General features: G+C 47.0%; 1 protein-coding gene across 20 annotated transcripts in view; it reads right to left on the reverse strand.

Moving 5' to 3' along the window:
- The window catches only part of Rbfox1 (RNA binding fox-1 homolog 1), a 1,331,252-nt gene that overhangs the window by 336,374 nt on the left and 979,585 nt on the right, over nucleotides 1-15,293 (reverse strand). For 3 of the 20 annotated variants that reach the window (XM_047533392.1, XM_047533393.1, XM_047533402.1), the window contains exon 1: nucleotides 822-935. The exons of the other annotated variants lie outside the window; for them this stretch is intronic. In XM_047533392.1, coding sequence (XP_047389348.1) covers nucleotides 822-920 — 99 coding nt within the window. In that variant the 5' untranslated portion in view covers nucleotides 921-935. Of the gene's footprint in view, nucleotides 1-821; nucleotides 936-15,293 lie in introns of those variants that run through there. 20 annotated transcript variants of the gene reach the window in all.

Here is a 15,293-nt window from a genome sequence, read left to right on the forward strand (position 1 = left end):
TCCCTTCTAGTAAGAGGGAAAGAGAGACAGATAGGGTCCCAGGGAAACACCCAGAGAAAGACAGTAACATATCTGAAGATTCTGCAATGTACATAGGACAGGAAATACAGCACACATAGAACCCCACAAGGAGCCCACTAAGGAGGTCAGGGGAACCAAACAAATAAACAACAACCACAAAAACACCTTTTCACATACCACAAAGCCTGCACCCTAACCCGCTCACCTTCAGCACAGCATTGCTGGTGAGTTTGAAGGCAGATTCAGGGGCTGACACGCTCCAGAAATCCAAACGCTCCCATCCCATGTGCACTGAATATACAACCACACAAACTTAAGAAACACTTCACACACACACACACACACACACACACCTTTTTATTTCACTCCCCATTAAATCAGCTAAATTATCAGCCACCTGGAATGCCTCCACAAAGATCCAAACTCTCCGCATCAAAGGGGTCTTAGGCTCGGATAACCACTGGACTCTGACATGAGAAAGACGCTATTTTTTAAAAAGGCAATTTCCCATTTATTTCAACTCCAGGTACCCAGGCTCGGAATCCAGAATCCCGAATCCGACCAAGTATTCAGACAGGTGCAAGGAAAAAAAAAAAAAAGAAAGAAAGAAAAGGAAAGAAAAGGTTGGCGCGGGGCGTCCGGGCTCCAGCGAGCCCGAGCCCGAGGCTGCACCCCACCCTGGGCGTCCAAGCGCAGGAGCCCCCTCCCCAACCCCGAAGGGCACCGAGTGCAGCCCACCGACGCGGTACCGAGTCTGGCCGAGCCGGGCAGCCGCCGCCGAGAGAAGACGCGCGCCTTACCTGCTGTAAGTACATAAAAGTCAAGGCACACGAGAGCTGGGGACACATGCCCACGTTGGGGAGCGCCACGCAGGTGGCCCCCGTCAGAGGATGCTGCATCGTGTCTCTCTGGCGCCCGCCGAGCACGAGTGGGGACGCTCGCATGCAATCACGTTGCTTTCTGCCTCGGTCGCTACAATGTTTTTCTTTCTTTTTAATTTTGCCGATTATCTAAGTCAGACACCGGTGGCTGCCGCTCCTCTCCGCTCTCTCCTCCCCCCACCGCACCCGGAGTCCCTCCTCCCTGGCTTTCCTTGCCTTCGCTTTGCTAGGTCCCTGCGTGCTTCTGCCTCCAACTCAGGCACTTGCTAGAAGCAGGAACTAGTTGGCTTCCTTCGCAGCGGCGCCGCTCCTCTGGTCCTCGGGCCTGCTTTGCGACCTCGCTTAAAGTGCAAGGTCCCCCCCAGCCCACGCCCCCGCGAAGAGGCCAGCACCCAGCCCAGGCCACTTGTAGGAAAGGTACAGGGGCGAGGATGCCCTCCCCTAGACGCTGGATGGAAGGGGTTAAGGAGAGAGAGAGAGAGAGAGAGAGAGAGAGAGAGAGAGAGAGAGAGAGAGAGAGAGAGAGAGGGAGAGAGAGAGAGAGGAGGGAGGCCGGGAGGGAGGGGGAGGGAGAGGAGAGAATTTGACTCACACTGAGGCTCACTCCGTTGGCGCGGATGCTGCGTGTCTTCTCATTTGTCAAATGGGTCCAGGGCCAGGCGTGTGTGTGCGTGTGTGTGTGTGTGTGTGTGTGTGTGTGCGTGTTTCTTTTACCCCCTCTTCCCCTTAGCTTTTTTTTTTTTTTTTCTTTCTTTCTTTTTCTTTTTTTTAACGACTCAACAAAATTTAAATTGTGTCTGCTAAAGTCGTCGCCCGGGGAGGGCTGGCGAGCCGCGAGCGAGCGCCCTACATCACCAGCATCCGGGCGAGCTGGGCCGTGAACGCGACTGCCCAGCTGGGACCCGGAGTGGAGCTCTCCGTGGCGGTTTGTTTGCCTGACTCCTCGGCAAATAAACACAGAAAAGGGATTCCCCTTTGTAAGAAGCCTGAGTGCAGAGCCGCCGGGGGCCGGGCGCCGGGCAGAGGGAGCGGGGAAGCAGAGGAGCCCAGGCCCCCTGCCGCGACCGGGGCGCAGCTTCCCTCTGGCCTCGCCTTGGCTGGGCGGGCAGCCCCGAGCCCAGCCGCTGGAGGGGAGAGTCCGCCCAGGCTGGCGTGGAAATCGAGCCTCTCGCACTAACACGCCGGCTCCCGGTGAATGCAAGGGGGCTTCTCCTAGCCCAGAGCCCCCACTCTTCTCCAATTACAAATGCACAGGGTGGGGAAGTCCCTGTCTGATAAGAGATCACTAGTCCGCTGCAGCAAGCAAATTACAATGGTTTATTTAATTTTTTTTTTCCTTGCCTGGCCAGCCCTCCTTGGCCAAATTAACATTCTACTCTGGCAAGCGGGTCTCCCCCTCCCCTTTATTTTATGAAGTAATAATTATTCATTAGTAGATTTCGTTAGTCTGTGTGCAATAAAACATGATGTGATCTACAAATCAAAAGAAAATATTAAGACTCTAACTCGTCCTTGGTCCCCACGGGGGAGAAAAATTCTTGGCAAGAGTAAAATCATGATCAGGAGTAGTAGCCATATTTTTTTTATATATATTTTGACCCAGTGGTTGGATTTTCTTTTTTATTTTCAGAGTAAGAGACCAGGTGCCTGAACAGTATCTTTTCTGATCGTTGGGCTCCTTGAAATACCTTGCTGAGGATGTGTTGCTGCCCTGCAGGACAGGTTCATTCCCGAGAAGAGATGGGGCTCTCTCAGGAAAGAGCATTTAGGGCAGAACCTAGGAACTGTCCACCAGGATCATCTCCACTGACCCCTCCCTGGGCTCAACCCCTCCTCTCAGCAAAAGGATACCTTCTGAACTGAGTCTTTGGAGTCACTTTGTAGGCTAATCGAGATGCTTTCTGAAGAAAAGGAAATTAATTATTCCATAGCTATATTTTGTGTTGTTCTGCTGTGAAATGCCATAAATACTATAAAATCTTTACTATGCCAAACACTGGGCCCCCAACCAGCCGGCTTCTACTTTCCACCTTGCAAAAACAATCCCCAACCACACTGGGCTCCCACATCCCATCAATTTAATAGGTACACAGTAGCCTGTTTAAAACCCTCCAATCCTAAACAGAAGGTGATCGGGGAATCTGGAGACCACAGGCTAGGACTTTGGGCTCCTTTGTGGGGAAGAGGATGGCAGCCGTTAGTTTGAAAAAAGCTTGCCTACATGTTATCTCAGAAGTCAGGTTCATCAGACAAGCTCTGATCTGCAAATGAACTGGTTCCCCCTTTCTCCTTTTCTGACTTTTTATTTATTTATTTATTCATTCATTTATTCATTCTCCTTTTGAAATTCACAAAACCAAAGAGGAAAAAAAAAAAAAAAAAAAAAAAAAAGCCTTACCACCAACACATGGAATTAAAAACCAAAGATTGTGTCTTTCCAAACCCTTTTCCAGTCCTTCCTCTTGCCTCAAGCAATTTGCCAGATTGACAGGCGTTGGCCAGCTGACATTGGAAAAGCCTGAAGTGCCCAAGAAAGGACAGGATTTTCCCTTCAGCTCATTTTCATGAGAAACGTGATAAATAATACATGGCACTTTAATAAGACCTTATCTGAGTGATTTAATGAAAAACAAATACATTATGTAAGGAACCAATAGCTACTCTCAGCTGCCCTGATTCAACACAGATTTTCCAGCTCCATTTCCTCCCAAACTTGAAAACTCCCAGTGCTGATTGGATTCCTACAGACCCGCTTTGCAATAATGACTCAGACTTCGCCTCAAACTTAGGTCTTCCAAGTCAGGCCCATTGGAAGTATGTAAAGTAAAACCATAGCATCCAGATATTCCAAAGCCGTGGCAGGATTATCCAGAGTCCAGATCTATTCTCCAGACAACCAAGCACCAGCTTCCCTGCAGAGCAAACACCAGCACAGGACACCACTGCACAAACATGCAACCACAGAAAGGGAGCACAGGGGCCATTTCACCATGGATGACATCACAGTGACAATCAGGAGAAGAATATTCAAAGACCCCTTCGAATCAAATGGAAGCATTCTATCTGCAACTATTATTTTTCTCTCTCGATGACAAAACTTTGTCAAGTCTTTTAGGCAGCATCTGGGGATACAGAATTTGAATTCCATCTTAACAGAGTACCAAAGAGCCACATCAATGCCACTTGTTCCAGAATGATCCTTCTACATCAATTAATGGGAGAAGTCGGGAAAGTAAATACTCTTGTCTCTCTCTACAAAGAATGCCTGGGCCCTCCATGTGTCCTGGGCGTATACACTGTGTGTGCATTCAAGGGCTGCCCTGGCCTTTCAGCTGCAAAGACTATTAATTGGATAATGACCACACGTACCCTGTAGGAAGCCAAAGGGGTACAGAAAACTAGCAATGAATAATGTCTTCTTCCAATGACCCACACAATAGTCATTGAAACATTTTTCTTTCCCCAAATTTGCCATTGATTTAAAGAAGAGAGGAAATAGGGTTTTTTTTTTTCCTCTTTCACAAGTCCTTACTATAAGTTCTTAAGGCTGTCAAAATAGCAACCAGTTCACAAATGGATGCTTTCTATGGAAGTTGCCCTGCCTCAGAGCAAGAAGGACTGTAGTTACAGAAAGAAGGACTTCTTGATCTTAAGTATGATTACACTAGGATTAGCTCGGTGGCAATGCCCAGATGTGTCTTAAAAGTATTTCAGTCTGACTTCCATATTTGAATATGGGTAACTACACAGTCGCAATCTTCAACAAATGAAGAATTAAAGTATCTTTAGAAAAACTTGTTATTTATTATCCCTATCCCGGGTATTTTGACTGACTTACTCGTTCAAACACTCAAATGCTATTTAGTTAGTACAGACCTCATCCTGAGTGCTGGTCTAGCCCCTGGGGCTGTATCAGAGGGGAGGGGTAAAGAAATACCCCTAATATCAGCGTGTATATTCTAGTGGGGGAGAAGGTAGAAAATAAACAACACAGATAAGAAATAAGTAAACTGTGCTGCATAATAGAAGGTAATGACTGCTGTGGGGGAAAGAAAAGGCAGGTCAGGATCAGGGATTCGGGAAACCAGGAGTGGGCAGGTCCCAGTGAGCACTACCTTAAAAATAAAATAAAATGCAGTTTGTGCTTCAAGGGAGCCTCCTGCACCCTTGCCCCTCCCATTTTGTTGCCAAGCCTCAGAGTCGTCTAGAATATAAATTCTGGAACTTTCTGTGGCCCAACTACTAAATTGTATTGGAAAGCTGGGAACTTCTAGTGGTGAAAAACCAGAAATAGTTTCACCTGCAGCTTTGACCACTGAACATACAGAGTTTAATACAGTGCCTGACATACAGTAGGCACTTGGAAAATACTGAATTGCGGGGTGGATGGTTGGATGGATGGATCCATGCAACAGGAATTAGGACTAAATGACTTCTTGCTGTCTCTTTCTGCTCAGTGGTCTAAGGATTGAGTTTTCCTTTTAGCTCTGTCTATGCTAAGCCAGTCTCTAGTCCTCTAAAATGGGGTCTCTGCTCCAGATGGTTCCTCTGAGTTGTTCTGCAGAAGCTCCATCCTTCAGATCTAGCTCCCGGGGAAGAGCAGGCTCACTCTGAGCACCAACTCAGAGAGCTGAGGATGCACTATCACTCCAGTGAGCACACATTCCTCCCTCAGAGTAGTGGCTGCATCTCAGGCAGAACCAGGTCCAAACACTCGGTGACAACTGCTTTGCATGCAATGACAGAATTGAGGCCAGTGATTAGAGTCTGCTTCTGTGCACAGGACCCTCAAAGTCCTTGAGTTTTCTAGCCTGGCTCTGGGTTGTCAGTGAGCCCAGGACTAAAAGCAAGCCTTGCTTGCAAAAACAGAAGCACAGACACAGGCAGCTCCCAGCTAGCACTCACTACCAAAGCTCTTTTCAAAACTACCTTGCTTGGGTATAATCGTTGACTACCTCTTCTGCCCAAAAGACTGACATGGGTCAGTATACCAAAAATGAATTAACTAAGTGAAATTTCCACCAATAATATCTAAGATTGATATGGCTATGAAGAAATAAATAATCTCATATATGGATAGTGGGAGTCAAAATCATTATGGATCTGGAGATGACAATTTGGCCTTCATTCTCAACACTTAAAATACATGCATTTTTCAAGGTAACTATGTCAATTCTAGACATCTGTTCTACCAAAATAGTTGAGATGGACCCAGAGACACGTGTATCCAGATTTTCACTCTAGGTTGCTTAGAAAAGCAAACGATCAAGAGCCCAGGTATAGGTGCTAACAAAGTAACCTCCAAGTGTACAATGTACCTGTTGAACATGAATGACCAATTCTGTGTCTTCCCTGCAAAAATTTCTAAGAAAGATCTCTAAGAAGTTTCAGAGTACATGTAATAAAATTTCAGATTTGAAAATGAAAGCAAGCAAGAACAAAATCCCAGAACCTTTCTGCATGTGTGTGCATACACAGACATGCATGCAGGCATTGGCATGTATGTACATGGATAAAAATGCACATGCATACAAAAATAGGGAATGCATGGAAAAGGGCCTGGGAGAATAAAATTAAAAAATATGTTCATGTCTAGGGAAATGAGGCAGGGGGACTGGGAGATTTTCAAGTTTTGTTTTATGCAGATTTATGTTCTTTGAGTTTTCACAATAAGAATGTTTGTGCATTACTGTTATAACAAAATAGACTAATGCTATTATTATTGTTGCTTCTGCAACTATTACAACTACCCTGTTGTTGTGAAGACCCCAGGCTATGTGTTCCTAAGGGTACTATTTTTGAATGCTGATAAATGTAAACTGACTTATCCCCACATTGCCATGAATGTTCTGGATATTTAACATCCACAGTTAAAGAAAGAAGCACAGAGACGTAACTTACAACCTTGTTGCTGTTTACAGCATAACTTCTTAGGGACAAGATTTTCTGCCTATCTATTCAAAATGAAGACAGAGGGGCCCAGCTTCTTGCTCTGCCACCTCCTCAGGACCCAAGGCTGTGAGAAATCAACTGCTGGGCAGGACACTGCATATGCCTTCGTGGAAAATAAGGGACACAACCAATTTGCACACCGAGGTATGTCTGGCTGTTTGTTGGATAGGGCGGCTTGTCTTGGCCCAACTTATAAACCAGAAAGATACAGAAAGTGAGTTTGTGCATTTTGTTCCTGCTAGCTGAGACCCAAAGTCCCTTCCTTCTCCCCTGCAGGCCCAGTGAGGAGCAAACTCAGGAGACACATTAAGTGTAGTGTCCCCTGCCCCCTGCTTTCCCACGGGAGCAGGCTCCCAGCTGCTGAGCACAGGATCCACAGAGGGGCAGCAGGAAAAGCTTGCCCTTGGAGCCCTGAGCAAGGGCACTCCACAGTGAGAGACCACTGAGTGCCGGGAAGCAGGGTGTTGGCATTTATCTCTACATACATCCACAATGGCTGCATTTTTTAGGGTTAGCAGAAACAAGGGACACAGGCGCAGAGAGAAGAGACCCACAGCTCTTCCCAGGGTATTCTGGATTCCTGCATTCTTGCAAGGGAGGGGACAGATTTGCCTGCAGCCAGCCCAAAGGCAGCACCATGACCCTCTAAAGCTATTGTGGGTAACAGTTGGTGTCCCAGAGAAAAGTCCAGAAAGTCCAAGAACTTTGAAAATAGTCTCATGGCTCACATCCATAGCCAGGGGCAGTATAGAGAGCCCATTGCTGCATAAGTAGACTTATGTCCACCGCGAAGGTGTCTCGAGTCCAAAGAAACACAAACTGGATATAAAATGTGTGACCAGAGGCATGTGAGTTAACCACCCTGAACTTTAGTTTCTTCTTCCATAATATGGAACCAATAATAGTACCCACACAGATTGGCCAATGATTATCAAATTTCCCACCCTGCTCTTTAATTTATGAACTATTACAATAAAAGTTTAAAAACAGTGAAGGAATTGCATGAAATTCACAAGTTTTACATTCATGGCCAAGATAGTAGGTTCACACACACACACACACACACACACACACACACAGTTACACACACCATCTGCTATCATCACCATTTCAGAAAGGAAAGGGCATTTTACACCAAAAAGTAAAAAAAGAAGAAGGACATAATCTCAAAATAAAGGACAGCCTTTCAAATTGATTAAATTTAGGTCTATTAAAATTTTCACTAAATTGCCCTTAATTTTCTCATTTAGTGGCAGTCTGTTGGAAATGTCATTATGGAATCAGATGAGTCTGTGGATCAGCATTTGGGAACCACGGAGATAATGAATGTAAAGTGCTTCTCAGCCCAGGCACCGGTGCTCGAAGATTCAAGAATTCATGCTCAGTGTAGTGGGGACGCTTGAGGACAATTAGCAGCCACCCTCGCTGGGCCCACAGGTGCTCCCTCCTCAGCACCATGACCACAAAACCAACGGGGTGCCTGCTCATTTCTGAATCCCCTGACCCCTGGCCCACAGAGCAGCATGTCTGTCTCAAAGGAGAGGCTTAATAAAGACCAGATGAATGGAATGTGTGGCAGCCTCAGAGCTTATTCGCTGTCCTCAATGACAGCCTGCCACTCAAGGCCACCCTGAAAGTGTCCTGCCATGGGGACTTGGGTGCCTCTTCTGGTTCACAGGAGTACCCTGCATGGTGGAATCCATCTTTTGGAGCTTCCCTGCCAAAGTCCTGGCTCTGGCTCAGACTTCCATAGGTGCCGGCAAACACCTGTTGACCTACACACTCTTCAAACTCAGTTCTCTTCTCCCTGATGGGGAACAGGACTAATTTTTCTTTCTCAATTCAGTTGTTAAAAGATAATATCAGGTGACCTGTATAAGTCGTGAGGTTGGCATCTGCCGTCTAGCAACCATTCAATACGTGGTAGTGACCATTATTATGGATTAGTTTTATGTTCAATCCCTGACCAGTTGATGCAATTCCTTCTTTTTGCCAATAATTCACACTTTCAAGACTAACAAAGCCCATATGTGAATGTAATGACTGACTTCAAATGTAAGTTTTTAAAAGATGGTGGTTAGATGACACGGTAGTATACAGAAATGTATAGATATCACCTTTCTGTTCCTGTCTTCTGAGTACACAATTTACTTAACCTTGCTAAGAAGTCAGCTCAACACCAGTGTACACTCTTATGTACATTTGTTGATGGTCCTCATCGACAAATCCTTACCCAGCTGCATCTCACAAAATGTCAGGTCAATGGCTTCGCTGTGTTTTGGAGACTGACTAGGGTAACACATGTGAGAACATTACCTCTGGCCAGATGACAATCTTTTGTTTTTTTTTTTTTTTTGATCTTCATGAAACCCAGTGCAACAGATTTTGATGGCTCCGATTTTCATGAGAAGTAACCGAGGTTGCAGGAAGAGAACACGCCTTCTGCTGATAAGAGGTGGGAATGATGTTTGTGCTCAGGTCTACTGAGCGAGGGAGTAGGGAAGTCTTCACATCATGCTGGAGCAGCTTCCCGATCATCACCCTCATTGTCCCCACCATCATTTAAACCGTTTCCAACACCTGAACCCAGCGAGCAGTTTGCCAGAGCATTGTTCTCTGTCAGTTCCTCCGTGATCTTTCCCCTTCCAGGAATCCATCATGATCCTGCCCCCATAATTTTATAGTGAGATTTTCCTAGCTAGCTAATCCCTACCCAATTGCCAGAAGGCAGTAGCACCCCATCCACGGCCCACCCTAGGCTTTTCAAAAGCAAAGACCCTACGCCCAGTCTCTTTGGCCAACACCCTTCGATCACCACCGCTGGCAAAAGTGGCAAGTTATAGAGATGGTGTTCTATCATCTCAGGCAACTGATAGATGGCAGGAAAGACCGGAGGTGGATCCCCAAATTAAAACATACCCAGAGCAGGCAAATACCTCAGTTCCCAAGGAAGCTCTGCTGACACAATAGGTTTCAGGGGTGATGTTGGAGCAGAGGGCAATGGCTGGCACCAGAGAGGGTGGGAGTTGGCTTCCAGGCACAGGACAGAATGTAAGTGCGTGGGACCAGGGAGGGTAGGCGGCAGAGACAAAAAGAGCTAAGTGGTGATTTCTCCTAATGAACACGTGGGTGAGAGGTCTACTTTGGGAAGCCTCCACACCCCACCCACTCTCTGTGTTTCAACTTTCTGGATGGAACTTGAGCAAACTTGAAGGCAAACAAAGCCTGCAGAAGGTTCTTTCTTGTTCTGCAATAAGCTTGGCTGCAGGTCCCTTGACCCTGTAGATGCTCAGAAGTATTTATCTTTATGCAACCAGAGTCGCCCACAAGCATCTCTGACTCAAAGGAACCTCACCTTTAACATCTCAAGCTCGGAAATAATCCATGTGACCTTGACCTTCACAAGGTCCTGTCCTGGCACACAGGTAAGGGACACCACAGGGACTCTCAGTTCTTGGCACTCTTAGCACACCTTCAAAGCCGGGTGATTGCTGGTGTGGAGCTAGGAAGGATGTAAGGACACACGAAACTGGGTTAGTTGCAGAAATTAGGAGGTAACAGTGCAAATGTATCAGACGCTGGGTGGAAAACCTCCCTGGTCCCAAGGTCTCATACACCAGCTCCAGTCTCCCCAGTCTCAGCCCCCAGGGTGTGATGGATTCACAGTTTCAGGCATCTCACCCTCTCCACTCATTGGCCTGCCAACCCAAGGTTTTACATCTTCTTCCGCTGAACTCCATGACAAGGACCCGCACGTGAAAATACGTCCCTCCCCGTGTTCTGCCTTCAGTCTCCTACGTAAGGCACTGGTGACGTCCATGGACATGAACACTTGGGAGCAGTAAGTCTCACTTTAGAAATATGATTCTAGAAGGAACTGGACTTCTCATCCTTCAGAGTGACATTTGGCTAAATCTTATCACTTATTTTCAGGTATTTCTCTTCCTTCCTTTTCCTTTCCCTTTTCCCTCAGGGAGTCAGAGAACACATGCTTGCACTCCGCTCCATGTCTCCTGCTCCTCAGAAGCTTGACCTCACTTGTCCCCAAGTCCTTGAGGAGATCCCCCTCTCACCCAGTTTACGTCAAGCCAAGGTCCCACACCAGAACTCTCCTCTGCAGAAGAGGCGCCATCCTCCCCCCTCCCCCCACATTGCAAGCACAGCCTCGCCTCCACCTGGTTGCGCATAGAGCAATTCAAGACCCTTTGGTCAAATGCTCAGGTACGAGAAAGGTGGTGCATCTGGTGGTGGGACCCTCTGGTGCGCAGTCCTGCAGACTCCAAGTCTCACAGGCACCACGGTGGGCTCTTCCGTTCTCCTCCTGGACCTTCACGTGCTTTGTGACCCACACCTGTGACACGCACACACGCACACACACAGGCTTCAGGACGTGGCTGGGACAGTTCTCCCACTTGTTCACAGCAATGATTGGAAGCCACTGGGTCACACTCTATGGGATCTGGACGGCTCTCCCCAGGTCCCCAGCCCGACCTCTCTCTTCAAGTCCCATCTCAAGAAGGATCACGACCTTGGATCTGTCTCCTGCAGTCTCTCACCAGCATCCTCTACTTTTCTACTTCTAACATCACCCAGCAAGGCCTTTGGACCCCTGCTCTTTGCATGGCTGATGTTCCTGGGGTTAAAGGCACTTACTCGACCTTGAAACCAGGACGGCCGCCCTCCTCACTTTCCCCTGCTGCCCTGAAGAGTCAAGTGACGCCCACGTGGCATGGTTCTGAACTCCCGTCTCCCTCTCCCTTCTCCTCTGCTATGTCCCATGGATCACATTCATCTCTGAAATGAGATTTTTTTAAAAGAAAAGAAGTGGTACTTCTCTAGCTGGTTCCTCCACACTCAGCCTTGGCTCCCCTGACTCACACTACATTGATTCCACAGAGGAATTTGAGGTGCACAGAGCCATGCATGTCCGTCATCTGCTAAGAAGACGCTGGGGATCCACCCCACCCATGTGGGACCCTGTGAATGGCCTCAGCCCGGGTCATTCCTGTCTTACCACGTAAAGGCACTTCCATGCAATAACCTGTCTCCGGAGTCCAGTGACCTCAAACCCTGTGTTGTAATCGCCTATGCCCAGCGCCTCTGAATACATCTCCAAATATGCATATATGCATCTCTTCCTGAAAACACTTTAGTGATATGAGTGTACAAATCCCAGCAGGCCAGGGTCCCATTAAGTAAATAATCACAGGTGGAAGGTGCGTTTTGGTGTGTTGTGCGTGCGTGGTGGAGCTGGGGGTGCTGGATGCCCACGTGTGTGCCTGCTCTCTGCAGGGCAGGCCTGCGTACGCACTGAGAGCACTGAGCTGTCCACAGGATGCTGGGACTCTGTCGCCCTGAGAGCTCGTTCCTCATCTGTTTCTCCCTCTGCTGTTCCACGCTGCATGTATGCGTGCGCATGCTCCCTGACAACCTTGGGTTGTCCATATGGTGTTGTAGCCCCATCTCCTAAGAAGAGCCCGTGGCTGCTTGTAGCAGGTGCTTGCGAAATGCTGGTTGAACGAGTGAGAAAACTTGGAAATGACAATAAGGTCCCCCTCCACTTCCAGGTTTCTGGGATCCATTTCATTCACTCATGGGTTAAGCGGTTTCTTTCCTTCTCAGCTCCATCTTGAATTTATTCTCTGTGCCAAGTGTGGTGCTGGCCCTGGGGACACAAGGGCCCAGAAGTAGGGAGATGGAGTTTACGTTCTGGATTAATCAGAGATGTTAAGGTCATCTGGTTACAAGGATTACTTTCTCCAACTTTGTATCAGTATGTGAATCAGCATTTTTCTTAATATCATGCAACAAATTAAAATACTGAAGTGAATTGTATTACGAGGATAATTGAAAATAATATTAGTTATCTACATTCCCAATTTCAAATATTAGTGTTCATCAAAATAGCCTCATTTTCTCACTGATTGGCTTTATAATAAATGTTTCATATTTGAATTTATAAAATTCATCTCTAATTCGGTTCCTTTCATCTCTTTTATGAATGGAGTTTCACGTAACATTTATTTCTATGAGGGTGTAACTGCATGTATGGATTGAAGACCACCAGTCTGCTCTGTGATACTGGGAGGCTCAGAACATAGGCTAACCTTCTCTGAGGACATGCTGTGGGGCCACAGAGCTGACTGTAACTCTGCTCTGCCTTCCTGACAGTACCGTGGATGATAACAAGAACTGGGGAGAAAGACACTGGTTCTGAATCTTGGGTCTGTTATGCCCTGGTTGGATGACTTTTGACAAGTTGTGGAAATTTTTCAAGTCCTGGATTACTATAGCAAATTCATGGTTGTTCATTTTTTGTTTTTTTTTCCCCACAAGCTTGAATTTGGATAACATGATATAATCCATGTAAATTTCTTAGTGCAACCACTGGCTCATAGTGCCTGATGTGGCTTAGCTTCAAGGATGATAAGATGATGATGATGGTGGTGATGCTGGTGTTGTGATAATGGTGGTGGTGATGGTGATCATGGAAGTGAAGATGTAAGTGGTGATGGTGGTGGTGATGGTGCTAATGGTGGTGACGATGACAGTGGTGGTGATGGTAATGATGATAATGGTTTTGATGGTGATGGTGGCGATGGTGGTGATGGTGGTGGTGATGGTGGTGGTGATGGTGGTTATGGTGGTGGCGATGGTGGTGATGATGGTGGTGGTAGTGGTGGTGATGGTGGTGATGATGGTGGTGGTTTTGATGGTGGTGGTGGTGGTGATGGTGATGGTGGTGGTTTTGTTGGTGATGGTGGTTGTGGTGGCAATGGTGGTGGCGGTGGTAGTGGTGGTGATGATGGTGGTGATGGTGCTGATGATGGCGGTGGTACTCATGTTGGTAAAGGTATCCAGGCTCCTGCTGGGTGTGAATACAAGGGTAAGGCAATGTAAATTGGCCCCTGAGGAAGAGAAAGCTCTGTTCTCTTGGGTTAGAAAGCCAGGAAGCCCTTTTTTCACCTTTCTAAGGAAAACCCTCTGCTGCTTCCTGACCCTGCTCTTCTCCCTTGACTCTGCTGTTTCCAGTTAAGGAAGTCCTGGAAGACCTGCCAGCACATGGCTCCCTGCAGTCCCTCCTCACAACTGCACCTGGTGGTCTCTGAGGAGACACCTGTGCATCAGGCAGGAGCTGGCACCCGTGTTTTCTGGGGAACGCTATTTTGTAACCTCCTCCGTGCAAATGCCATCCTCAGGGTGCTGATGCTTGCCCTGGTGCTCAGACTCTCCTCGGGCGCCAGCCTCCCTTTCTCCAACCTCCCCCATTCACCAGCCAAGCTATTTGAACATGGCTTCCTCTGCACAGCTGATGTCCTATCAAGACACACGCAATTACAGGAAATGCCACAAAGTAGCAAAGCCAAGAATCACTGAGCATCGGCTGTGTGCTCAGCCAAGTGTTTTACTTTCATTGTCTCCTTTCCTTCTTCCCAGCAGTCTAGTTGGCAAGGAAACACAACCCATCCCATTTTACAGGCAAGGAAACTGAGAGTGGGATAAAGTAATCGCTTACTTAAATTCACACAATGAAGCCCCCACCCAGGGCGGTGTGATGTCTTTACCTTGGACCTTGATTTTACTACATAATGCATTCCTAAAAATGGATTTTGAAGTGGAATATCTGAAAGTTGACTCCTTTACATAGGAGTCCTCTGAAGATGGGTCCTTTCCCTAGAAATTAAACTGGATTATAAAATTCCAAACTATGGGTCAGAAGATGCTGCCGTCCCAAGACACCTGTGGGCATCTTCAGATACCACAGCATCTCCCTGTTGTATAGAAATCAGGATCAGGGAGGAAAGAGCTCTGGCCTTGGTCCAGTGCCTGTAGGGGACCAAGGGCATGGGTTTCCTGTCCTTCCACAGAACATGAATAAACAGACATCAGCCAGAAAATGCAGGCAGCGTTGGCTTGAAGTTTTGGTGAAATATCCACTCATACAAGAACTAGTTTTCTAACCATTCCATTGAGATTATATCCCAACAGTTTCCAAACTACAAATGGGAAGAAAAGCTTATAAAGCTCAGCAATTGTGTATGAAAATGCACAGAAACAGACGTGTGTAAGGGGAGAGGGACAGTGATAGACACACGCCTATGTGGCACTGTCCCTTGTGTGCAAGGTCCATCTGTATCCACGGTTGATGCTTAGGAACACAGAGCTTGGAATCCCAGTAATCCTTGAACGTCTCTCTTCCTAGATCTACATCTGTATATCTATACCCAAAGCTTCCAGGAAACACACTCGTTAATAGTGGTGTTGCAATGACAGGCCACTTTTCCTGGTTTAATTTGTATTGTTAGTATAGATGAACCACAGTTTGTTTTAATGGACCAGGAAAATGGTCACAGCAAACAAAAGAACACAGATTCCTCTTCTTCCTCTTTTACTTTTAAAGTGGCCCAAATCAGAATGAAGACACCCTCCCCATGACAC

Source organism: Sciurus carolinensis, chromosome 18 (assembly GCF_902686445.1).
Source record: "Sciurus carolinensis chromosome 18, mSciCar1.2, whole genome shotgun sequence".
NCBI classification, from domain to species: Eukaryota; Metazoa; Chordata; class Mammalia; order Rodentia; family Sciuridae; genus Sciurus; species Sciurus carolinensis.